A 27,405-nucleotide genomic window follows, 5' to 3' on the forward strand; every position below is an offset into this window, starting at 1 on the left:
TAAGGCAGGGGTAATTATCCCCTTCAGTGATATTTTTAGTTTTCTCTGTATGTGATCATCCTGAATATCTCTGTAAAATATGTTGCCATGGTTGCTGGACTACATTAAGGCTGGGGTATTTATCACATTCAGTGATTTGTCTAGTTTTCTCTGTACTGATCTAACATTCTGAATATCTGTGTTTGAGACATGTTGCCATGGTTACTGCACAATATTAGGCTGGGGTATTAAAGGTATTGTTTACCATAGGGAGCAGTGATTTAAAAAATGTTTGAGTCATCACATTTGATGCAATTGTGTAGGTCTGTTGTATCACAAAACATCCTACCATCATATACAAATTTGCAATAAAGCCTAAAGTATTTAAGGAGATACCACTGTTCCTCTCCATAAACCATAACTTATGGTTTATTTTAGAAACAATTTTATTATAACTATTGTTCATATTTTGTATATTTACAATGCTTAGTATTTATTACACTGATTAACACTTTTACATTGGTTGTTTCTATCCCTAACTCACATTTTAGAACTATTTTGAAGCACTAAATCTGGGTTTTGGTTTCTTAATAGTAAATAATGCCTTTAATCACGCTCAGTGATATCTCTGTAGTTATCTCTGTTTGATCATCCTGAACATCTGTCTTATATTCTTCTTCTTTTTTGTATACTTTACCTCCTTTTTTGTATCTTTTGGCTACCATAGCTGCAGCAGCAGGTGGAGAGGCTGGCCAAGGTGAACAGCAACCTGCGCCGGAAGCACGACGTAATGGAGAACCACTCTCGCTCCCTCATCCGGCAGAAGTCCACCCTCCAGGTGAACGTCATGACCCTCAACAAGAACCTCAATGCCCAACGCTCCCTGATGGAGGTGGAGGAAGAGGATGAGGATGAGGAGGAGGAAGAGGAGGAGGAGGAGAAGGAGGCGGTGGATGAGGGGAAGAAGAGGAAGACGAAGAAGAAGTTGAAGGAAAAGGAGGGAGGAGAGGGCAAGGGCGGGACCGAGACGGAGCCATCGAGTTCGGAGAATGAGGAGAAGAAGGCAACGTGCGAGGTATGCCATAGGGCTTGCTTCCTAGATACCGGTATCTGGACAAGAGCCAGTACCGGTATTTGATGCCTTTAAACCTTTTGCTATACTTAGTTCGACAATTGGCAAGCCTCCTGGATTGCCTTTTTTGCCAATTGGCGCAGATGTCTGGAAACATATTGCCAGTGAGTGCGTGTAGATATCTATAAGTTTGGAGCGATTAGCTGAATGCTTGTATGAAAAGTTCGCAAATTGAAGTTACACGTACAGTGTGGACACATAAAAGGTTAATGGATACCAGACCATTGTAAATTCGCAAACTACCTATTAATCAACTCCGTGAACCCGTTGAAGACAAGTCCCGAGTATACTCGGGCAAGTGTCTATGGGAAATGCGTGTTGTAGCAAAATCAGCCCATCCTCAACGGGTTAAGCAATTCTTGGCTGAGTCCCATGTCTTCCAGTATTAAGTTGGGTTTGGTTTCCATGGAGACAAGCAAGATATTTCACAATAGAATATAGGAGCTTTGTTAGTCATCATTCATCTTTCATTTTAACCCATTGAGGATGGGCTGATTTTGCAACAACATGCATTTCCCATAGACACCTGCCCGAGTATACTCGGAACTTGTCCTCAACGGGTTAAGTGACAAATGTTAAATGAAGGCTTTTGGTAATTATGGAGGATGCAATCAGTGACAGCGTCTTGTGATTTTTTCTTCCCTCCTTCATGGATTGGTTGATTCAGGAAGCATGAGAAGAACTCATCAAATGATCATGTTAGGTCATAAACACCACATTGTCAACACAGAAACAGAAAGTGGTCAGTGCTTTATTAGAGAACAGAATATCTCAGTCAATATAGTCGAATTTCCTAGTTGGGTATCAATTGAAACATAATTCTGGTTTCATATTTCAGTGGATACTGACTCATTTGTCAGATGCCTTTTTCAGCTAGATATGAGAATATTGAATGCATCATGGTTAGTGATCAAATGCCTGCTTGCCTTTCTGCATCCTGAATAAGTCACAAAAAATAAAAATATTAAATTAATGCATCACAGAAAAATAGAGTAGTTAGGGTGGTTGTTGTTGTTACAGGCCATTTGTTTGTTTGGTTTGGGGGTTTTTATGGAGCATGCATGGACTACAAAATACCGTATACCTAGATTTCATTAGGCAAGGTACGCAACAAAATAACAGACAAACTAACGCCAGTGATGATTAACCTCCTCCTTCTTTGGCGGAAGTAAAAAGTTGGGTCAGGGATTTTTTTATTGTGGGACGGTTACGCCAATGCACCATTTTTTTTTTTTTTTTTTTTTGGGGGGGGGGAGGGGGTGTCCTAACATATAAAACATGTATATAATGTGTATTGTATACTGTATACGCTATATATTTCGCGGGGGTTTTATTTTCGCGAATTTCGCGAGTCGGGAGCTATTCGCGAAATTAACAACACGCGAAAATATTACCTTCCAAAATGAATCCCTTGCCTTGATGATACGAACATTTCAGTACTAGTATACCATGTCATGTCTTACTGAACAGACCATGCTGGCTAAGCTTGTTTACGTACATATAGCACGTCCACGTCTACTTGCGAATACTAGTACTGTAGAGAGCCAATCCATTATCGCAAGGGGACCACTCGTCAGAAATCTAGCGCGATGGACTTAACCACTTCAAAAATGTTGAATTCTAACTTACTAGTTCGCAGAGTTTGGTAAAGTATTTTTCATGCAGTGTATAACTAGTATCATTCTTATTTGCTAGTAAGTTGAAAATTCACACTTTCTTTGCCACTTCATATTTTCTCTGGTCCCCCAATCGCGAATTTAACCACTCGCGAAAATGTGTGACAGCGGCAATTCGCGAAAATTTATGTATGAGAAAATTATAGCGCATACAGTATTCCACCTCAATAACCATATTTTCGTAGATTGACTGCAGGAGGGAAAGTCGCCGAGCGGTCATCAAGCGCGACCCCGACCGGCCCCGCTTCACCCTCACTGAGCTGAGGAAGGTCCTGGAGGAAAGGGATGAGATGCACCTCAAGGTGGTCGCCTTGGAGGAGGAGTTGGAGGAATACAGGTACATCTTATTTTCTCCTTCTCTTTTTTTTTCTCTTCTCGTTCTCTCCTCTCTTTCTATGTCATCTCTCTCTCTCCACCTTTGAGGAGGAATTGGAGGAATACAGGTACATCTTATTCTCTCCTTATCTTTTTTTCTCTTCTCTATCTCTCCTCTCTTTCTATGTCATCTCTCTTTCCACCTTTGAGGAGGAATTGGAGGAATACAGGTATATTTCAATCTCTCCCTTTGCTCTTCCTCTCTCTCCACCTGCCTACCTATCTATCTAGATTATATCTACACTTGTATATATCTCTCTCTGTAATTAGGTGATACGCTATCAGCGTATCACCTATTGTGATTGTCAAAATTTCTCTTTTTTTTTATTCTTCTTTCTTTCTGCCACATTTTGTGTCGTCAATATCTCAACAATGACATTACGGAATGACATGACATTTTCAGTCAACATGTCTCATAACAATATCTGGGCACAATAAGGTTTTCATGACAGTAACATATCTATGACGTCATCTAGGCGCCATTTTGTGATTTTCGGACCTTGTCACATGATCGATCATAACTTCATAACTAGATATCATTTCTGTATCATTTTCGGTGGACATAAAGTTCAGGTCACGCTCTATCTCACTTTTTAACGCTAGTTACCCAGGTCATCATTATGCGCGCGTTTGCGCGCGTCAAAATTTTAAAAGGCTCAAAACGACTTCCCAATGGGAAATCTCGAAGTTTCAGACAATTTTAAGCGTTTCAAACATTTTCTCGCGTGCGCGTCCGTCCGCGCAATTTTGCGCGCAGAGGGCGTAACCAACATGAAAATGCAATTTTTTTGACTGATTTGGATTTCTGATACTTTGAGTAACAATATCCATTGATTTCCGATCGATTTTGACCTATAACAAAGGAATGCACTGGCGTCAAAGTTGAAATTCCGCGCGCGCGTCTTTCTGCAAATATAGTGAAAAAACATGTCTTTGTTTATTTCGGCATAGCTCTTTAAATCGTCCATTGACCCTATATTTCTATTGCATATTACAAAAGCATATGAATTGGAAATAACGTTTCAAGTACCAATATTGCCAGGAAAACTCATGACGTCATCATATCATCATCTGAAATAAAAAAAGTGGAATTAATTTTTTTGAGGTACTGTTTCTGACATTCATTTACTCGTATCTCTATTGTTTAAGCTTGATATTACCCCAAATTCAGATATGTTTTACTTTGAACATTTGCCTTTCAAGTCCATGTCATGGTTTTGAAATTTGATGACGTCATCATACTCTAAATTGTGATTAAAAGTAAAGACACAAAATCGGACAAGTTTACGTGTTATGTCTATGGGAGGTGATTTTTTTTAAACCATGCATTGACTTGACAACGTTTAAGCACCTTTATCTCAGCTGATTTTGCCCCATTTCCTCTGAAACTTAAGTATGTTGTAGCTCAGACAATAAGCTGCAGTCATCATGTATTTTATATTTTCAAATCTCCTCATTAGGTTGACAATTTTGTAGTTAAAAACTGAAAATGAGAATGCAATCTGTACGGAACGATTCCCGATTGTTCTTTACAACTGGATATTGGTCGAATCCACGCTGCCACTTGTGGGAAGTTGAATAGCGCCATCACAAGTCAACACTGTGACAGTCACGACAGTATTATTATACATTTAAGTTTCTCATTCGATCTTCAGGACAGCCGTATGGCGTAATCGCTTAGCGCGCTGGGTGTTCATAACGCCATACCGGAAGGAGAGAAGTTCGACTCCCGCAGGACTTTTCCCGTTCTTTCTTTTTCTTTTTTTTTCGGCAGTTCAGCTTTACTCCGATGTCATTTATCATATTATTTTAGCAAGTGTACGTAACCCGTGAACACGGCTGCTCTATTTCACTTGTTTTGTATTGGAGTTTGGAGATTTGGTTTGCTTCATTAATTTTGTCACACTTAATGTTGTAAATTGCCCCTTGTTACAGTGTCCCGCTTGCCACCTTTCGTTTGCGCTTTCCTTTTCTCTTCATTGGTTATTGTTATACTGTAACATGATAGGTAGGAACATGTACGTTTAAATAACTTGCAGGAATGGGAGCTGAATTGATTAACTCTAGTCCAGGTGTATGGCGTCTCGCTCATCTCTTTGAAATTCCCGGTTGTTATTGTTTGACCCAATAACGGAGTTGTAGACAGGTTTTATGTTGCTATAGAGGTATCTTGTGCCACATGAGTGGAAGGCATCGCTGTTTAGTGGTAGTAATGAACTTTTTCATGTTGTATATGGTATAAAAATATAAGTTTCACATCCAATCTTCGGGACAGCCGTGTGGCTTTATAGTCACTTGGCGCGCTGCATGGTCATTACACACAACCTTAGTACGAGATGTTTGAGACCCGCAGGACGCTATTATTTTTTTCTCTCTCTCTCTTTCTTTGTTTTTCTTTTGGCAGTTCAGCTTCATTCCGAAGTCATTACCCCACGACACACAGTCACTCAAGTTCCCTTTTTTTTTTTGTCCGAGGCTGGAGGTTGGATTTGCTTCATTTATCATACGTAATGTTGTAAATTGCCCTTGGCATACAGTGCCCCGCTTGCCACCTTTCGTTTTCTCTTTCCTTTTCTCTACGTTTGTTCCTGTTACACTGCACAAGACAGGTCGGAAAATAATTTACATAACACAACCGGAGCAGGAATGGCAACTGAATAAATTAACTCTAGGCCAGGTGTATGGCATCTCGCTCGTCTCTTTGAAATTCCAGGTTGTTATTGTTTGACCCAATAACGGAATTGTAGACAGGTTTTATGTTGCTATAGAAGTATCTTGTGCCACATGAGTAGAAGGCATCACTGTTTAGTAGTAGTAATGAACTTTTTCATGTCCCTCCTTGTCAATTATAGTGTGTTCAAAGGGGTTGTGTGTCTATCTGCCAAAGAAAAGGAAAACCTTATTTTCGTCATGGCTATTTCTCTATACGTAACCGTAGGTGATGAGTATTGTTGGTTTCTGAGCAGTGAATAACACAGCATCAGGCTAAAATCCCCCTTAGTTATACGCGCTAAGCGTTCAATTTGATATATCTTTATTTATGTAGTCAATCACTGCTAATGGAGTTACAGAATTATGTTATGACACCTTTCACTGAAAGTTTGTAAAGCAAAGTTTATGGACAAGGCAAGCAATAATATTGTACATGAATAATACCAATGATTTCAGAGGGAAATTATGGTATACCTAAATGTAAGGGTATCATTGCTTTGGAATTGCTGAGACAATGTCTTGGCACGAGGGCTTTCACCTCTAATAACTGATCCCTTTGAAGATGTGTCGGTCACGGGTGATCGTCATGATTCATCTTTCACGTAGAAGCTTCCGTTCCACACTCTTAGTTCAAAAAGACTTACCATCATACTTCAAATTGTGATTAAAGGTAAAGACTCAAAATCAGACAAGTTGACGTGTTATGTCTATGGGAGGTGATTTTTTTTTTTTTAAAAACATGCATTGACTTGACAACGTTTAAGCACCTTTATTTCAGCTGATTTTGCTCCATTTCCTCTCAAACTTAAGTATGTGGTAGCTCAGACAATAAGCTGCAGTAAACATGCATTTTTTTTTCAAATCTCCTCATCAGGTTGACAATTTTGCAGTTTAAAACTGAAAATGAAAATGGAATGTGGACAAAACGATTCCTCATTTATCTTTCACGTACATAAGTTTACGTTCCCCATATTTTCTCGTCGAGACGTATGGCCGAGTGTTTAACCCTAAAAAGACTGGGGGGGGGCCTAAAAGGCCCCCCCCTCGACATTTCGCGCGATTACTCTGCAACACGCAATGCTCTCGCCGCGATGCTCTATGACTTTTTTCTTTCGAGTTTCGCGCACATTTTGACACCAAATTTGTGACACCCGGGGGTACGGTTCTGAAGTTACATAACTTTTTGTACATGCACGTGAGGCCGAAAATGGCTCAAAAATGTGATTTTGTGTACAAAGTCAATGGAAATTGAGTTTTTTCACATGGTTCATATAAATATGCTTATTTTTACTCTCAATGGCTTAAATTAATTTATTTTAGGAGTATTATGCTTCAAAAAGTGTCTGCCACAAATTTTGTTAAAAAAAACAGCAAAAACAAAAGGTCGAAAAAACAAAGAAATACATAAGAAATTCATGAAACAATAAAATAAATAAGAAATTAATTTTGATACCGAATTTTTTTTCGAGTGCATTTGCCAAGAATGCCACAAAGAATAATTAGACCAAAAATGAGCACTTTTGGAGCTTTATTTACTGATTTAGATCAAAGATTCTGATTTCACGCATAAATTAGCGTAATTAATCAAAATAAAATAAAAGAAGACTATTTTGGAAAATTTAAATATACATTCTTGTAGATTACATCGCACACTACCATTGTGCAAATTTCCGCGGCGATCGCGCGATCTGCGGCCGAGATCTTAAGGGGGGGCCCTTTAGGCCCCCCCCCCAGTCTTTCGAGCTACCAAAATAGCCCAGTCTTTTTAGGGTTAAAGGCGACGTCTCAGAGACGTGAGGTTGCGGGTTCGCACCCCACAAGATCACGAAACAAAATACTTAGCTATTTTACTTTTTTTTCTTCAATTTTGTATTACATATTCGTCCATGTAGAAATCACGTTCATATATAAACGCACCTATACACACACACAGACACACACACACGCCATATCCCTCTTTTTTGTGTGTTGGAGACCACATTGCTTCGACTGCAGCAAAATTTTCCAGGTTGACTTTGTCAAACCGATCATAGTATGTAATGACGACGACTGAGGTGTTGTACTTTGAACAATTGTCTTTCAAGACGATGTCATTGTTTTGTAATTTGATGACGTCATTACACTGAAAATTGTGATTAAAGGCAAGGTATGAAAACCAGCCGATTATAGGTTTTATGTCTGCGGGACGTATTTTTCCCAAGTTGCCAGAAATGGCATAGCGACCTCAGTCGTTACAAGGCCGCTTTTCCGTCTAGCAATGCAATAGATGTTCACACGGCCACGTTAGTTGAGTGGGCATTGACTTTCCCCCTGTTATATCTATACATTGTTGTTTTTATTTGTCTAACCATTTCCGTTCATGACCCGTGGCCGAGTGGTTACAGAAACGGTTTCCCATGCACGCTCAATATAACTTCAAGGTGCCTATATCACATTCTTTTCTTTGTCGATCACAGATGACTGTCATCTGATGACCCCAAGCGTATCACCTAACTCGTCCTCAATGTGACGAGTTTTCATGTCTCGTTTTTTATTGATCTTTTTCCGTTTTTCCCCTTCGATCGCTTTCATTCTCCACATCAAAGTATAAATCAATTTTTCTTTAATATTCACTACCTCTCTTCATCTCTCTCTCTCTTTCTTGCCCTCTTTCTCTCTCTCTCTCTTCCTCTGTCTTCACCTGCCTACCTGTCTATCTATCTACCGTGGTGTATAGTATATCTACATACAGTGTATCTTCCTATCTCTCTATTTCTTTTTTCTCCATTCTCATTCTGTGTATGCTTGTAGGACAGTTACCCCCTGGACAATTACCTCAGACCCTCTCCCGTCTGTCCCTATCTGAATATTATTCTGTGTACGCTTGTAGGACAATTACCCCAGACCCTTTCCCTGGCACTAACCCTAATCCTAATCCTGAACCTCACCCTAACCCATACTCTAACCCTTAACCTAACTCTAACCCTAATCTTTACTCTAACCATATCACTAACCAGTATTTAGGTGGGAGTGTGATTGTTCTCGGAAGGTAATTGTCCTGGTACACAGGTTATCTGTTTAAATATTAATCTATCTACATATGTATCAACTTTAATTATTTCTCTCTCTCTCTCTCTCCCTCTCTCTCTCTCTGTCAATTGTCAATCAAATAAGATATTTTCATTCATGTTAACCCTTTTTCATGTAGCTCTTTTGTAGACCAAGGATGCTTGTTTGCCATTTTTTTTCCACTCCATACATTCTGCTTCTGCTGAAAAAAAAAAATCAAGCCATTCTCTCCCTACCCCCCCCCCCCCCCCCTCCCTCCCCCATCCAACCTCAGGCCCTGTGCTGTCTCATACTCATGTTTTCCCATTCTAACTTTCATCTTCGTCAATCTACAGACCGAAAGAGGAACCACGCCCGTGCGCGGGGAATGTCCCAAGCTCGGAAGAAATGCCGTGCAAGGAGAGGACGTCCGGAATCAGAAAATTGTAAGTCTGTGGGACGGAGACATCCGCTGATGCTGCTTTGGCTGTCTGTTGAAGTGTTTCACTTTCGTTTTTCCTGCTGCATATTTGCGAGCAAGTACAAAGATATGAGTGAAACAAGATTTCCTTGTGGAAGACAAGTGTAGGTTTAAAGGGACTGTGCAGTACTGGTTGAGGTAGGGATTCATGTTTTGAACATTCCTAAGTGAGATAATGAAAAGCCTCTTATGAAATATGCAAGAGCATGTAATTTTAAGAAGGATTCAACGTTAATTTGATGAAAATTGGTTTTCAAATGGCTGAGATATCCAAAAAAGTGCTAATAATAAAAGGCGACATACCCCAACTTTATTAGTATCTCTTTGTTTCACCTTGTTTTTGGATATCTCAGCCATTTCAAAACCGATTTTCATCGAATAAACTTTTGATACCCCTTAGAACTGCATGCTCCTTGACATCTCATAGAGTGGTTTCTGAATATCTCACAAAACGTTAAAAGCTAAATCTTCACCTCGACCAGAACTGTACACACCCTTTAACTGTATTGCAATTTATGTTCATTGAGTTCTGGGTCCCATTGACAGTAAAACAATTTGTGCTGCATGTTCTGACCCAATAGCTAAAAATTTCAACCAATATATTGAAAATTGACACTATTGGTTCATGAATGGATCCACAACTTTGTGATGTTCTTCTTCTTCTGTTCACTACAAGATACTCTTTGTGTGGGACTAAACACCACCACTCTATTCTGCACATTTGCACATGCACTGGGCCGAGAGAGTCTAACATGCACTCTGAATGATAAGGGGCAGAATGAATGAATGCCTCAAATTGGTCCTGGACTATCAGGAACACAAATGACTTGCTTCTGTTTGTTTTATGTTTTATGTAGATTTTGATTAAACATTTTTAGAAAACAAATCAGTCTTTGTGGATGGCTGATTACTTTCACAACACATTCACCCTCTGTGTGTGGTTATATTAAACTAGTAAAAAAAAAACATGAATGGGATATGAGTACAGTGCATCTACCATCACAAAAGAATCAGGGCATTTTTATAGGGTTACATTTCTTTTTCTTTTTCTTTTGTTTCATTTGGGGTCTTGTTTCTTTGTTGTTGTTTTTTAGGGTGGGGGAAATACTGCCTACAGCTGTAATTGATATAATGGTATCTACTTCATTCTTGTCAATATTGAGACCCTAGTTCTGAGGTAGGTCTTCAATACCCTCGGAAGTATTCATTCAAACTCCCATGCCATGATATGACCCTTTTTTGTCAGTTTATCAGTGAGTAGTTTTCTTGTGTTTTGACCTGCACTCAGCAAAGCAGGCCAGAGTAACTCTCAAACTCTTGGAAATTCCCATTTGGCTAGACTAGCTGAGAGAAGATTTGTCACAGTGCATTTATTTTGTTCCAGTTTGTGTGAGAAGTTCTGTGAAAAATACTTGTACACCAAGTGTTGCGACTTGCCTTGATATAATTTCAAAGATTCTTTGCTGATATTTGTGGAATGTTTGGTCGTTGACAGCTCAGCAAACGTATGATTTATAAAGTTTCTACAGCATGGTGCCTATCAATATCACAAGACAATGTCCAATGTGCATGAGAAATTTTATCTTTTTTTTCTCTTTATCTCTCTCTGTATTTGTATTTTGTCCTATCAAAAAGCATAAACCAAGCTGTTGACATGTCTGAAGTTTTTGTTTCTGCCTTTCCTCTCCCAAATTATATTTTGCAAGTTCCTATTGTATCGCGGCTATTAATGTCACAAGACAGTGTCCAATGCACCTGAGAAATTTTCTTTTTTTCTCTCTCTCTATCTGTGTATGTCCTATCTAAATGTTTAAGTTAGGCTGTTGACATGTCTCAAGTTTATGTTTCTTCCTCTCCTTTCAGCTCAAGAATGTTTGCCTCCTTTGATTGCAAAGATTTCTTTGAAAAATGCACTTTTACCTATTGAGTTTGAATTAAACTGCCTGGTGGCACATTTTGTTCATATTTCCTTAAACTTTTCTTAGCTCTGTCGTTACCATCAGCCACCAGACTGTACACAGTGTCCCTGACATTTTGCAGCAGTGGTACTAGCAGGCCTGGGTTCAACCTAGATGGGACAGAGTGTTACTGGCAGACCTTAATAGTCCCATACACTGTTGCAATATGTTTCATCATCCCAATAGAGACCTGCAAACTTTTCTTAGTCTGAATATGTAATTTGCAGCATCAGTTGTCCTATGTGCAGATTTCTTGGCAGTGTGTGTTTGTGTGCATGTTTGTACACTTGTCTGTGCATTTGACTGTCTGTCTGTCTGTCTGTCTGTCTCTATCTCTCTTTCGCTCCCTCTCTCTCTCTCTCTCTCTCTCTCTGTCCTGTCTATCTGTAGCTCTCTTTCTCTCTCTCTGTCCTGTCTATCTGTAGCTCTGTTTGTTGTGTTGTATATTTGTCAGTCTGTCTGTCTGTCTGTGTGTCTGTCTGTGTGTTTGTGTCTGTCTGTGGGATGGTAGCTATGGCCTGGTACAATACAATCAGATCAGATATCACTTTAAATTTCTATCTCATATAGACCCATTCGCATTCTTCCTTGGTACTGCTGAGTGATCACGTGTCCATCAAAGCAGTTTGCCATTTTGGGGAGAAAGTTAAAACATGAGGAACTAAAAAATGTTATAATCTACTAATTTGTCTCCCCAAGATCACTGATTAAACAGTATGCTTACAGGAGACATGATACTCTTTTGCTTTCTACGCACACAGATTTGCAGAGGCTTTAAACTACATCCACCACAAAAAAATTGGGGGAGTTAAAGACATAGCATTGGTATCCTAGTTTCCGTGGCGATGGTATCGAGGCAAGGATAAGACTTCAACTTTTCACTGCAAAATTTTGGAATGTTGCATGGCACTCTTGCATGGTGGCACTAATAAGATTTTGTTCCTGAGAATGCACACTTTAATCTACTAACCCGAATTATATGACTACTCATCTTAGATACCTCGTGAGGATTCACATTTGTTTTGTGAATACGTATGTGGATAATAGCTTTGTTTGCTTCATGTCTGAAGTGAATTTAGTTGTACAACATAATTCATTCATTTCTCCACAGGCGATTTGTCCTGTTTACCTAGATATATTTGCCATGTGTCATTTTACTCATTTGTTTTGCTTTCTGTAGTGATTTTGATTTTATCAGAATGCATCAAATGTATAAGCTGTTATTTCTGTGAGGGTTTAATTGTCGCAAATTTTGCGAATCATTTTTGGACCACAAATTCTAACAACACGGGAAAATGTTGCCACTGGCTAGGGTAATTCTGCATGCGATAGCCTCGGTGTCTGTTCATGAGAACAACATCTTGCGAAAATGACCGTGACCTCCTCATTCATGGAAGTAACTCTACCCACAAAAAGCAGCTTATACAGTATCAAGTTTTCGATGTACAATGTGCTTTTAATTTCATTATGAATAAGAAGACTTCGTGACCATTTGAGAATGGATGACTTACACTGCGTTCAGGCGATCCCCCTCTTCGTGGGGAATGTCCCATTTGCCAGGACTTTCCCCGGCAATCCCATCGTGTGAACGCTCTGTGGGACATTCCCTACTCCCCCCCCCCCCCCCCCCCCCCTGCAAGCTTGTCGAGTCCGGCAACAAATTTCTGGCGGGGGACTGACCTTAATCTCTCGCACAGCTGTTTTCCTTAGAAGTGCGCATGCTCGACATGTTGTGGCAAAGTACAGTAGTAGGCAATCAGGTGCTGTACATGTTGCTATCGTATAAATTTGCAATCGCGCACCCTACAGTGCCATGTACGGTGACCTAACACTCAGCTGAAACCACCAGCCGTGATTTTGTCCCCCTTTCAGCAGGGGACTTCAATGCATGTGTGGACGGTCGACCGTAAAACTCTCCAAACTGCCCCCTCACAGTGGGGGGATCGTCTGAACATAATAAGCTGGCTCATTATTATCAACTGAAATTACAATGTATGTGTTTCAAACTTCCCAAATAGAACACTTGAATACTTTCTGTTTCAGATTATATGCATTAATTCCTCAACACAATCATACACAACAGTTGTACACTCTGCCATAGGCATGCTTGACATAGCAATAACTAACATAGCTAATCCAAAAATTCATTGAGTGATGCAGATTTGAAATAATTTGTTTTTAAGTACTCTAGAATGTCACTTTGCTGCTGGCCACTTCCCATTTACTCACTGTCACTCCAGTTTTTTAATTTTTCCCTCCATGTTATTGCCCTAACATCTGAAATCCAAGATAAATACTAACATGTGACAGAGCGAAGGCCCACTTACACTTTGTGAAGTTTAATTCTGTTCATCGTGTGCAGTTGTTTTCTTAGGAGACCACCTACTCGAAGGTGGCACAAAGTTTAGATATTGATTTGTTTTGGTTTGTTTTACAATATGATGTATATAGCTATATTCCTTGCATGTTTCAGAATATTAACAGCAACTTATTAAGAAAGACAGATTATGCCAGATTTTTTTTTTCAGCTCTCCTCATTTCAGTTCTCTCGTAAGCTTCATCTTTAAAATATAATCTTACTACATATACTGAAGGTTGCTTCGGTGTGCTGAAACAATTTTTGAAAACATGTTTCTAACCCTAAAAACTAATTTTGCGCTTAGAATAATGAAGGCCAAAAAAAGAAAGTAAAGTTTATCCGGCTTTCATGGTGCAAATCACGTAGGCCTACTGCTGCTTTCTTCTTCCTTGTTTTGTTTTTGTTTGAAGAAGACTCTCTTTTTGTCATGTAACTACCACTTACTGCAAGAACTTTCAGATTTAATTCTAACTGATTTGTGGACAACAACCATCCTACATTTATTGCAACTGATTGACAAAGTGCCCTACATCGATGTAGGGCAATTTGTCAATTAGTTGCACTAAAAACACCTCGACGGAAGAATTTCATTAATTTAAATAATTACGCAGCACCCATTGCATGCTAGAAGGATTAGAACCAACACTTGCTGTCGGGCAAAAGCTCGGTGGTCTAGTGGAGATGATGCCTGTCCGGAGACCAGGAGGTCGTAGGTTCGAATCCTGCTCGAGTGCGTACACCCATGAGTTTTTATTATGGCTACTACTAAAAAATACTGATCAATTCAGTGTTTATTTACATCGATGTAGGGCGATTTGTCAATCGGTTGCAATAAAAACACCTCGACGGAAGAATTTTATGAATTTGAATAACATCCTACATTTGTACGTGCATTACTAATGGCACTAATTCAACAGAGAGGGAAAGAAATTATGAATGTATGGAGTTTTCATTGCTTGCATTGTTAAAGTAACAATTTCACACCAAGTAGGATGGATTCAGACAATCAGAATGATAGATCAGGGGCAGATCCAGGAATTCTGTAAAGGGGGGCGTGACTAATATTTCTGGTGCCACTTCCGGGTTTCATTTCATTTTTTTTCTTTTTATTTCTTTTGTTTTTAACCAAAAATAAAAGGGGGGCATGCGCCGGTTGCACCCCCCTCTGGGTCCGCCACTGTAGATGTTTTATTGAGATTGGACACAGGATAGAAAAGCTGTGGAATTCTAAGACTTGAGTTTCACATTTCTTTTTCAAGGAATGTATGAACGGGTGATGCAAAGACATCGTCACATCCACCAGGTTGATTATGCGATGCGAGTAATATCACAGATTCATGGAAACATGAGAAAATTTTGGAATGCCATAACTTTCTTGCTATAGTTGGGATTATGATGAGACCTCTGTCATTGCATTTGTCTGCCAATACTCTGTGTATAAAAACAAACTCTGAACATGGTGTGGATAGTGTAATATCACTCTTTGCAACACTGCAAGAGGTTTCTATTAGTTTTGAAACCTTCCAGATACAAAGAGTTGTATGCATGGCTAATGTCGTATGTTTCCGCATCATTCTAATTTGCAAATTTTTGCTTTATTTCAGTTCATTTGTCATTGCCATACTGTATAATATGCTGTACACATTCAACAGTGTGATGAGAAGTTTGTTCAGTTCAAGATATCTCTGTAGAAGGTAGTACTATAAATTAAAGGGATCGTATAGTTTTGGTTGGACCTAACTTCATTTTTTTGTCACTTGGGGTAAGATGATGGGAAATCTCGTATCAAAATATGAAAGAGCATGCAATTTCAGGTCGAATTCAACGTTTATTTGATGAAAATTGGTTTTGAAATGGCTGAGATACCCCAAAAGAGTGATCCTAATAATAGTGGGGAACTACATTTTATTGCGATCACTTTGCTTTACATTATTTTTGTATGTTTCAGCCATTCCAAAACTGATTTCCTTCGAATAAACTTTAAAGTCCTCTTAGAATGGCATGTTCTATACTATTTTATACATGGTTTCTTGGTATTTCACAAAAAGTAAAAAGCCCAATCCTCATCTCCACCAAAACTATACTACCTCTAATAACCTCATCTTCATGCAACACAACCATTGGCATGACACATCAATCCTTGATGACCCTTATTGTATGATAGCGTATTTTGCCAGCAACACCATTGTTGCACTTTCAATGAAGTATAGCATGTACAATGAATGTAAATCTATGTAGCATGTTGGTCTGGTAGATTAAGTTATCAAATGGTAGCCAATGATTTAATCATATAAAACTTATTCAAACTATTGAACCATGTATTTGTTGTTTCCACATAGACAGTGAAACCCAACTGTACCAAGTGCCAAACATTGAGTTAATTACCAAGCAATTAAATTTTATATTCTGCACAGGCTTTATTGTGTGAAAAATCATGACCTAATTAATTAAGTCTGGTACTGAACAGATTAAAAGAACAAGTGAAAGCATGATACATTTGTACAAATATGTGCATTTCATAATATCAATGTGTCTGCCACACTTTATGAATTCCCATACTGCATGTTTTATGTTCTAGCCATTAGAAAGTGACAGAGAATATATTGGCCACTCTGTTTTGTCATGTCAATGACAGAAATGGTTAGAAACACACACATACAAACAGCATGCACAACCAAACTCTTACATGCAAAACCATATGATATCCTTTTGGTCAGTTTCTTTGGCCATGTTTTGTGTTCTCTTCTTTTTGTGTTGTAGTTTTGTTTTATATTTCTGTTGATTTGTGGTGTATGAGTAATTCACCTTTCATCATTCCATCATTCAAGATTTGAACCAGGGATCAGACACTTTGTCAATTTTCTTCTTTTCTTTCTTTTTTTTTAATATTCCAGCTTCAATAATCTCTTTGGGATTGGCAAGAGTAAGACAGACGTAGAGGAGGAACTGAAAAATTGGGAAGTGCTGGACATTGAGAAAGAGGACATTCCATCCGCGGATGATGAAGAGATTCTCAATCTGTCCATGAGCTCGGACAATTCCAAGAACGGCTTTGCATCACCGCCCGCTGCCGTGCCGCGGAGGAACTCTGACCTGACGCAGAATCGCCGCAGCAATGGCGGATCCGTCGTCATGAGCGGCAAGAATGAACACTGGTTCCTCAACGCCAAGCAGCGGTCGGCCAGCGAGGCGGAGATGTACGAGATGACCGCCACGCCGCCGCACAAGTCCAGACTCGTGACGTCCGCCAGCAGCTCCCGATCACAATCTCCTGTGGAAAGGTGCTTGCAGATGTTTAAGGGCACACCGTCGCAGAGTCCACACTCTGAGAACGTTGGAAACGAACCAAAGACGAACACTTCTAACGGCGATGCCGGTGGTGGATCAAGAGACACATCGCCATCAAGATGTTATGATTCGCGTCTGGTTCCAATCCAGGATTTCGTTGGCACACCGTTTTAACATTGCTGATGAACATTGTCATCCTTGAGTCCAGCATACAATATACATCTACTAAAAGCTGCCCTCCTGAATACACTGTAGACAAAAAGTACTCAATTGAAGCAGAAATGCTTCGCCTTTGCATTTCTATTATCATGGTAATTGTGATCAAAGCTTTTGCAGAAGTGTGAGACACATTTTTCTTTTTACTTAATATTATATGTGCACATATCCTTCTATTCATACATATATTTTTCCTGCAAGCAAGTCCTGGTAATAATGCAATGTCAAAAAGCATATTTATCTTCTAGAAATATTGTACTATTGCGTATATAAGGACACTCGTTGTGTTGTGTGTCTTATACAGAATTATATGGAGGCAGTGCACCATGAGCAAGACACTTCTTTTAGTGCCTGTGACATTTCAGCGAGCAGATTTTTTTATTTATTTTTTTTTTTTTGCCTCAAGCATCCTGCTGGTGATGAACATCAGAGCTTGCTGGACTCCGTGGCACATCTGCAGGAGAATTCCTGGATCAGTGACCCTGAGACCGAAGAAAATAGCCCCCTCTCAAGTCTATGTTTTGCAAACAAGTGTACCTTGATAGTTGCTCATCTATCTTCATCCCAAGATTGTAAACTTTGAATTATATAACATAGAAATGGTTGCAAAACAAACAGACTAGTACCGTTAGACATCAGAAATGACCATCAGTGGCAAATGAACAAAAAGCGAAAGATAATGACTATTCTGTTGTTTTTTCTCCTTTTTTCTTCTTTCTGTTGCCCCCGTTTATAGGAGGATTTCAGTGCATTGGAAGCAATTGCTCGCAAGCTGTATGTAGCATTGTAAGGTTTGGATAGCATGTGCAGCACAGCTGACAGCTTAACAACTCCTAGCTACAAACCGTACCCTTCATATACACTTACTGGAGTCTTTACAGTGACAGATTGGGTAGACACAATGTAGTAGACAAGTCTACAAGTAACAAGGATGAACAGAATTCTGACATTTATGCTTCTGACATGGTAATGCGTATGTAAGGGATTAATGTATACTGGTACCCAACATGATTTGATTGTTAATGAGTGGATGTATGTTGTCTTCCAGATTTAAAGACAATAATAATAATGATAGCTGTTCAGCTACTGTAAAGCAAGATAGTTTCATAGCATGACATTTCCACAAATTGGATCAGACAGCCTTTTCGCGGCATGAAATTTTTGCAAATTGCCTCTGGCATACCATGCGTATAGTGCAGACAAGAAATTTAATGTGCCTTTTTATTTTGCAAATCTTGGCTTTTGTGAAATTTCTGAAATATGATGCATGCAAAAATTTCTGGTTTTACAGTATTTAATGAATGACTTCCATTGACAACGCAATCTCTGTCCCAATTGTGCCTTACATTTGTATTAGGATGTTATTGGTTTTCTGTAATGCTGCTCTAACTGGAAGGAGAAACTCTACAAGTTTTTGTGTTGTTTTCCAACCAGTTTTTGAGGGCTTTGAGATTGGGAATATCTTTGTACGTTATTATGAATACCATTATGTCCTCTTCAGAATTTTTGTGCCTCCAGTGTACGATGTGACATTCAGTACTTGTCAAATCTTTACAGCTAGAGAATCCACTCTGAAATCTGTCACTATGGCCATTACAGACAAAGAGCCTCTCAGGGCATACGTCATGGCTGCCATGTCTGAACTTTGAGCATTGATGCCCATTCATAAATCTGTTTCATATAGCAATGCCATTCACAGGCTATAAACCACACTTTATACAGATGTTTACAGTATCCAAGAGGATAGAGTTTAAAATTCTTCTTCATACATGGAAAGCAGTACATTCTTCAGCTCCAAAATATTTGCAAAACCTTGTTTCAGAATACGTCCCTGGCAGAAATCTCCGTTCATGTAATAGTAAACAATTAACAGTTAAAAGAACAATCTCGACTCTTGGAGAAAAAGCCTTTGTTTCTGCAGCCCCATCTCTCTGGAACGCTCTTCCACTTAGGATCCGATCAGCAGAGACCATTGAAACATTTAAAAAGCTTTTGAAATCACATATGTTCGTATCTTGTTTCGATTGAATTTTCAACGAATTGTTCATTGGTGTGTATATCTCTACCTATCTCTTTCTTCTTTTTCAACCTTCTTATGTACAATTATGACTACGATGTATGCTATTCTTTTCATAATTACGTCCCTCTGCGCCTCAGAATAGGATACTAGATCGAAGGCGCATTACAAATGCTGTACTTATTATTATTATTATGTTTGTATACGTATGCAAACACAGAGTGTTACATGATGTTTATTGTGTCTAGGAATGTATCGACTGGCAAATTCCATAGTGCCTATGTATGTGAAAGTGCAATGTACACTCAGTTGATATAGACTACAATGCCAAAATCTGATCCATTTTCATGCTACTATTGGCCCATTATAATCTCCAGAGTATGTATGTGTGTTATTGTGTACAGGCAGTTACAAAGTGGTGTAGCATTTTGCTGGCGGCAGTAGATTGCTAGTAGATTACTAGTAGATTGCTAGATATATAAGAAACTGATAACAGGAATAAGATCAGATGGCCATTGGCCATGTTAGACAAATGGCCATTGTTAACGACTACTTTTCCATGTATTTTTGTCATGGGGTAATGTCTGTGGCAGTGACAAAGTGGTGCCGCCCAACCCCCCCCCCCTTTTTTTTTAGATAGGTGATTACTGTCACAGATTTTAAAGGAATGATATAGTAATGGTTGAGATGATGATTCAGCTTTCAACTTTTCTATGTGATACATGTAGTTAGAAACCCTCCATGTGATATTAAAGAGCATACAATTCTAAGAAAAATTCAAATTCATTTGATGAAAATCAGCTTTGAAATGGCTGAGATATTTAAAAACAAAGTAAACTGAAGGTGAATCCCACCTTTTATCAAGATCCTTTTGTCTTGGATATCTCGGCCATTTCAAAACCAATTTTCATCGAATACTGAATTCCTCTTTATATATGTATGCTACTTCTTCATAACAGATTTTTCATTATTTCAACAACAACAAAAGTTGGAAGCCTGAAGCCCCAATCACAACCAAAACTGTAACATCTATTTAACTGTAGTTTCATACAAGCATTAGTCATTCAGGTGCTGGTTATTGGTATTAACCTGTTGAAGACAAGTCCGCAATTAACTCTGGCAGGTGTCTATGGGAAATGGATGTTGTAGCAAAATCAGCCCGTCCTCAACGGGTTTAATAATTCCTTCCAAATAACACACAATAATGTATTGTGAAAATTGTAGACAGTGTTAAGGTGCCTTATTATAGTTTGTGTGTGTGTGTGGACATGTGTGTGTGCGTGTGTGTGTGTGTGTGCATATTCAGGCATGCTCGTAAATCCATTCTTTCTACTCAGTTTGCCTTACCTGCAAAAATCCTCTCATGCAACTCTGATAATATGATCTTGTAAAAAAAAGTTTCACTATATAACTACTTGTGGCCATGTTATTCTATGTATTGTTCTGAGAGTGCCTTATTCTGAACTAGAAAAAGACAGAACTGTGCAACAGTACTCTTTTTTAACACATCTGAAATCTTGATGTAAAGTTTTTGTATTTGTGTGAGTCACTTTGTGTTCATTGCATGCAAATGTTTTTAGAGTGGAACTCATGAGGTCAAAAGGTCATGGAACTGAATTTGGGGGGACGAAAGTAGCAAACTAAAATCGATTGTGGGAAATATTGTTGTGTGCATGATTTTATCGTATTTCCAGGTAATATGTAGAAATGTACAGGTTGTTATTATAAGACAGTGTCACAATGAGAACATTTGGTTAATAAAGATCAATATTTCAAATTTTTTATTGCAATGATGAGTGAAATGAGTAATTTGTGTAAATATGCAATAAAACAGCTTCAACCTGCAGTTAATGTGATTTGAGCATGCTGTTTTTGTTTTAAAATGTTACAGCGGTATAGATTAGCCAAAGGAATCTATACTATTTTACTCAAAATTTTAATCTTGGGCATATGCAATAGTGTAGTTTGCAAACTTCATTACAATAATGAACATAGTATCAAATGGCCTAAATTTAGATTTAAATAAAAATAAGAGCAATATCAATCAAAATTTCAAACATGGTGAAAACTTGATCTGTTGATGTTGGTGTCATAGAGACTACTTGGAGATTTGTATTTCTAAAATGCAATTTTTGTAGTTTCTTTCTCTTGTCTAAAATTGAACTGTATTTACCTCTGCAGTGATTTGGAGTAATAAGTTCCTATTTTCTGGGTAGTGACATCCTTGTTCCAAACATTTGAAGTTGGCATTATGAAGGGATTGCCATTTACAGGTAACAGTTTGTTGAGTTTGTGGCATCACAGATATATGATATTATGCAGTAGGTTAGACATGTACCATAATTACTTTTGTTGCCATTGTTATTGTTATCATTAGTTTTATTGTTATTATTATTATTATTATTATTATTATTATTATTATTATTGTTATGATTATTATTATTACTAGTAGTAGTAGTAGTATTACCATTATTATTATCATTAACATTATCACTATTTCTGTATCAAGTGAGGACATCCTAAATCAAAGGTTGGTGGGTTTTTTTTTCTGAATGACACTGCTAAAGAGTGCAGCAAGTGAGTGAAATTAATATGTTCTGATTTTATCATGTGGATATCAAACGTGAGTATGACTGCTTAATATCACACAGTTACCAAAGAGTCAAGAAAAAAAGTCAACTCAGGATTTCTAATAAATATATTTTTGAGCTTTGAAGTGTTCAATTTTCATAGAATGATTGCAATGCTGTGTTTCAGGACAATGTTTAGTATTAGCAAGTAGGTTTTATGATTCTTTTCTGTTAGACACATAGGGCCAGTTCACACCTACGTTTTTGTTTGGCTTAAACCATGATTCAAACATTGTTTAAAGTTCAGATTGAAATTTTGATTTCCTTTTTTTTTTCACACTTTGTGTTTGTGTTGGGGGAGGGATACTGACAGCATTTGGGAGTACAGTATCTTGATATTACAACATGTGTTAGTAAACAGGTATATCTTTTTTACCCCCTAATCAGTTAATAGATATGCTAATTCAGAAAATCTTCCGCCTAAAATGCCAGGAACTCAATTCTTTTGCATATAATTATACAGTATACAGTGTATATACTGATATACAATGTATACAGTACACTATAATAATTGTTGTGCAGTGTTATGAAGATAAATCATACACATGGTGTACAGTAATGATGCAGTGGTTTAGATTTGACAGTTCTTAAAACCACTTGCTAAATGCATAGAGAGTCCAGTCTCTCTATTATCATTTGATTGCAGTATTAATTTTGAAAGATCTTGTCGTGAAATGATTATTTTGCTGAGGTTATGGTGTGTTTCATTCCAACTTCAGACATATTATTTTATGTAAAATTTGTACAGAATATATCGTACATTGTATTTCTGCCATCGATATCATGTAGTAGCAATTTATCAGAAATTGAGATATTAGAAATCATGAATAAAGCTTATAATATTATTATGAATATAATTTTATATGGAAAGATATAAGCGTGTATTTTCACAGTGTACTACAGTATTCTATCACACTGGACTTCCAGTTTTATCACCAAATTTTGGAATACATATTCTGGTGCTCACTTACCATGTGCCTTATATTGCATATTCTGCTGGTGTTATTGTTGAAGTAATAACACATCAAAACCACCAATTCCTTCCTAAATGATAAGTGTGTGTTCCATTTTAGCGTATTGTATTTGTTTTTGACGTTGTATCATGTGCCATTTTGTTTTCCCATTCTCTATGCCCCTTATGCAGACCTGCCCCCCACGAAAGATAACAAAGATATTAAGTAGATATACTGTATGAAATAAACCCGCAAATACATAGAAACTGAAGAATTGCCTCCATTCTGTCTTATAATTCTGTCTCCTTGCTTTTGCTCTTTATCCGCACGCGGAAAATTGAAGCACACGCCACTTTAGGCGTCAGAAGGTGATCTGTCAAAAATCTCAGCACCTCTAAAGATGACAAAAGTACATGTATACGTGGATTTATTAACAAGACGAAGCCATTTCGTGACTTCCTTTTTTGATCTTCTAAAATACACACAGAGGTCTTCAAGGCGTTCCCACAAAAGGAACCGTTTCCCTTTTTATATCCTCTACCATACTGCCGAAGGAACGAGCTCTTGTGAAACGTTATTTGTTTGCTAGTGAGGTTAGCACCAGCGTGTAGAAAAGGCCGTGTCATTGAGGTTTACTTTAATGGTTTATAGGCCTGCATTAAGGCCTATGTCCCATGCAACCCGCAATAACAAGTATATTAAGCCAGTTCGGGGTTACACTGTGCGCATGAGCAGAAACAAAAAGGGATCATGTTGTACCATAGAGCTGCATTTACAAACTTACAGCTCTATGTGTTGTACAAACAGGGAATGCTCTGTTTTAAAGATACTGTATATGACTATTCAAGTAATCCTTAATGGTGAATGCCAGCATATCCACTTGACGGCAAAAGTGGTACATGTATTATTTGGCAATACTAATAGGAATAGATTTTCTTTTTTGTGGTTTATTGTTTGTTTGCTTGTTTATTATCGATTTCATATTAGAAAGTTCACGGAACAATAATTATATGAATCATGCATGCATAAATCAAATTGTGGCAATATGCAATTCAAAAATAATGAAATTGACGCTTTCCCAAGTGTTTATTGTCGGACCATCATGGTCACCTAGGGAGCATTTCATGATCGGAGCATTTTGTCCGACAAAGTTGTCGGACAAATTTGTTCTCAGCCAATCAGATGCGAGGCTTTCAGTAGCTTGTTACAGTTTGTCAGAAAAATATCAGACCAAAACGCTTCATGAAATGCCCCCTGATCTATGCAAATGCATCCTTCGTTTGAACATGATCACCTGATGATAGATGAGTTCCCATAAGTTGCTGCGTAGGGCAAGCTTAATATGCATGTGAGACAGGTGACGAAAGAGTGAACGGTTTGACATCCGTCCACCGCCTCGCTCTACGATTGGTATCATTTACACGGAGGAGTCTTCTTACCCCACCCTATGGAGCTGCAGATTGTAGCCCCATTCTCCACCTTTTCGGAAGTTAATTTCAGATGAAAAAAAAAATACAGAAGCACAAAAAAAAAAGAAAAGAAAAGAAGATGAGATATATCCATCTATTCAAGAGTGGTCCTTATTTTGTGCATTGAGACATTGTCGCTTGTATTTTTACGCGAAATCTGGTATCATACCCTTTCCCTCATCGTACATAACTTTTATTGCGCTACACAAACCAGCGATGTTATTTGTAGGATTGAATTCGCAGAAGAAAAAGAATCCATATACTGTAAAAATTGATATGTATTGATATTTGTCCTCATCATAGGGTGTGTATGGATAGCATCATCACACAAGCTACTTTGCATATAGGTTTATAAACTGTATCGCTATTCGATCAGGACATTGTAAACTTGATGTCTGTTACTTGATGTCAACATGTGCAATTTTGATGAGATTTTGCTGAGATCGAATACTGTATACTATGTTCGTCTGATTGTACGCATAACATATACATGTATTTTGTTTCAACCCAAATTCGAACACGATCCAGACTACATACTTCATTGCGTCAGAAAGTTGTTATCTGAAGTGTGACTTTGCACAAGATTCTACCATTTTGTTCGTAGGATTCCACTCGCCCCCCCCCCCCTTGAACACGGGGTGGAATTTTGCTTTAATAGCTTCTTTACTATACTTCGCTTGTGTAGATTAGGTTCATCAGTAATAGATGACAACACATTTCGTTGTAAATGCAATATACACTTTAGAGGTAACTGATCTTCCAAATCAGGTTGTGTTCATGAAATTAAAAAAAAAGATGAAAGTAAGAAAGAAGTCATAACTTTTTTTAAACGATATGATGCACCGCATTGACCAATACGCTACAACTCGGGGAGTGGTAAGTTTGCCTACATACTGGGACTGAATATCAAGACTATTATCGTATCGCGACGTGGTCCGAAACATGGCGTAAAGCTTTACAAAAGCCGATGGAATCTGTTACGCAATCGAACACAATAGGAATGATTTCCCTCGGTGCTGCTGTATAGCAGTCATGTCAACACAGGAGCGTCTTCTGATGGGTAAACCTCTCCGTGACGTTATGAATAGCGGCAGAGAGCGAGAGAAAGCTCGTCTGAATCGTTTCTTTTGAGTCTTCAAGCAAACTGTCAGGCAAAGGAGCTAATTCAGAATGGAAACTGTCTCAGCGAGAGTCGAAACTCTACGAGTGGAAGCAATAGGTGCTGCTGGTGCTTCATTTATCAAGGTATGATGGTCTTGCCAAAGTGTAGTGGGCCTGCTACAATCGTTCGTGCAGCAATGTACATGTGAGATCGAGAGTTACTCCGCATTGCAGCTGCAATTCATGGGTACTGTAAACACACGCACAGAGAGACTGGGGAGCAGACTGCGCTAGTACGATGTCGCTGAAGTTTCGAAGACAGTGCGTACCCGGCAGGCTCCGGCCAGTCTTCCTCCTGCTCTTGCCCATCATCGTCTTCTACACCGTGCGATATCTGGTGAAAAGATACGAATGCAGCGGTCAGACGACTCCGTATAGTGATTGCGACGTTGGCTTCGGATCGTCGTCGCGAAGGAACGACCAAGCCAGCGTGATCAAGGCCGTTCAGGGGAACATTGTTGTTGAGGACCTTGATGATCACGATCGAGAAAGGCAAGTAGGACAGTTAATGGATCAGGGCGGTCCCGACGGGGTACATGGGAGGGAAGTCGCCCACGACGACGGCCTCCACGCAGATGTCGGGCTCGTGCAGGGAGACATCGTAGAGAGGAAGGACCTGCCACACGACTCCCCTGGCGCAGAAACGAAGATCACTGAGGGCAACAAGGATTCGGAGGATCTTGCCACCTCTGATTCCGATGATGGTGATGATGGGGCTATGCTGAGCTTCAGGAGGGATGAAGATGTCGTGAAGAGTGGATCCGCGGAGGACAATGAGCTCGAGGGTGTAGAAAACTTAAAGGAGAATGACGCACTGAAAGCAGAAATGAATGAGATTTACAAGCGAACTCATGACAATGTTGCTGAAGACAAACAAGCAGGAAATGAAGGAGGGGTCGATCAGAAACCACCTGCTAACAAGGGTGATGAAGGTGATAAAAGAGTCACCGCCTCGATCCAGAATAAGAAGATGTTGGAGACCAGCAACGACGACGATGCTCCGGTCTTCGTCATCATCATGGCTCAGTGGAGATTTGGGTCCAGCGTCATTGGGGAGCTCTTCAACCAAAACCCGGAAGTCTTCTACCTTTTCGAGCCGCTGCTAGTAGTTGAGGACATGGTCAAACTTTGGCGAATACCGGGCCCGTTCACCCGGGAGACGTATTATTACTCGATGAAAATTCTCGGGGATATAGCAAAATGTGACTTTGGTGACAAGGTCGTCGACTTTGTGAATATAACGAACAGCCAAGGGGGACGGACTCGCAACCGAGCCATCTGCGAGGCATTGCCTTTGGAGGCCGATCGCCGGATTCCCGACGCGTTGTGGCTGCGTGACCTGTGCCAAAAGCACAATCGGAGTTTAGCGACGAAGATCATCCGCGGAGAACTCGGAATGATCAAGCCCCTCGTGGTGAGCGATAAGGTGAACGTAAAGGTCATTCACCTCGTAAGAGATCCGCGAGGATCCATGGCATCGAGGCTGAACTACTTGTACGAATGGGGGCACGAAAACCTCGCTCACAAGAACTTCTCCACCTCCGGCCGACTGAAGCCGCTGCAGCTGCTCGACAAAGAGACGCGCCACATGGAATCGGTACCTTTCATGTGCAGCTGGCTCCGGGAAAACTTTATGGTGCCGTCGCAGCTCCCCGAGTGGCTCCACGGGCGGTATCTTCCCCTACGCTACGAGGACTTCGCCGACGATCCCGTCGGAAAGACGGAAGAGTTGTATCAGTTCGTCGGGTGGACGCTCCCTGATAGCGTGCGCGAGTGGGTGAAGCAGAACACGAATGCTCAGATGAGCGACCAGGGTACGTTCGGCATCGCGAAAAACGCGACGGCGACGGCGAGCCGGTGGATGAGTGAGCTCAGTGAGGTTGAGATCGGGCAGGTCGAGAGCTTGTGCATGGACGTCATGAAGTTATTGGGATATCCCCCGTACAGTGCTCTCAAGCGGAACACGTAATAA

General features: G+C 39.4%; 2 protein-coding genes across 2 annotated transcripts in view; both read left to right on the forward strand.

Moving 5' to 3' along the window:
• Window positions 1-18,310, forward strand: part of LOC139736338 (RILP-like protein 1) — a 33,887-nt gene extending 15,577 nt beyond the window's left edge. The window contains exons 4-7 of the mRNA XM_071647097.1: window positions 707-1,054; window positions 2,973-3,124; window positions 9,258-9,347; window positions 16,594-18,310. Coding sequence (XP_071503198.1) covers window positions 707-1,054; window positions 2,973-3,124; window positions 9,258-9,347; window positions 16,594-17,161 — 1,158 coding nt within the window. The 3' untranslated portion in view covers window positions 17,162-18,310. The remainder of the gene's footprint in view (window positions 1-706; window positions 1,055-2,972; window positions 3,125-9,257; window positions 9,348-16,593) is intronic.
• A 7,361-nt stretch (window positions 18,311-25,671) lies between these two features.
• LOC139736349 (carbohydrate sulfotransferase 1-like) lies at window positions 25,672-27,402 on the forward strand. Its single transcript, XM_071647107.1, has one exon. It carries the CDS (start codon window positions 25,672-25,674, stop codon window positions 27,400-27,402), a length of 1,731 nt encoding a protein of 576 aa, XP_071503208.1.
• The last annotated feature ends 3 nt before the right edge of the window (window positions 27,403-27,405 follow it).

Source organism: Diadema antillarum, unplaced genomic scaffold, assembly GCF_040938485.1.
Source record: "Diadema antillarum isolate AM-2024a unplaced genomic scaffold, OU_Dant_1.0 scf00000028, whole genome shotgun sequence".
Classification (NCBI taxonomy): Eukaryota; Metazoa; Echinodermata; class Echinoidea; order Diadematoida; family Diadematidae; genus Diadema; species Diadema antillarum.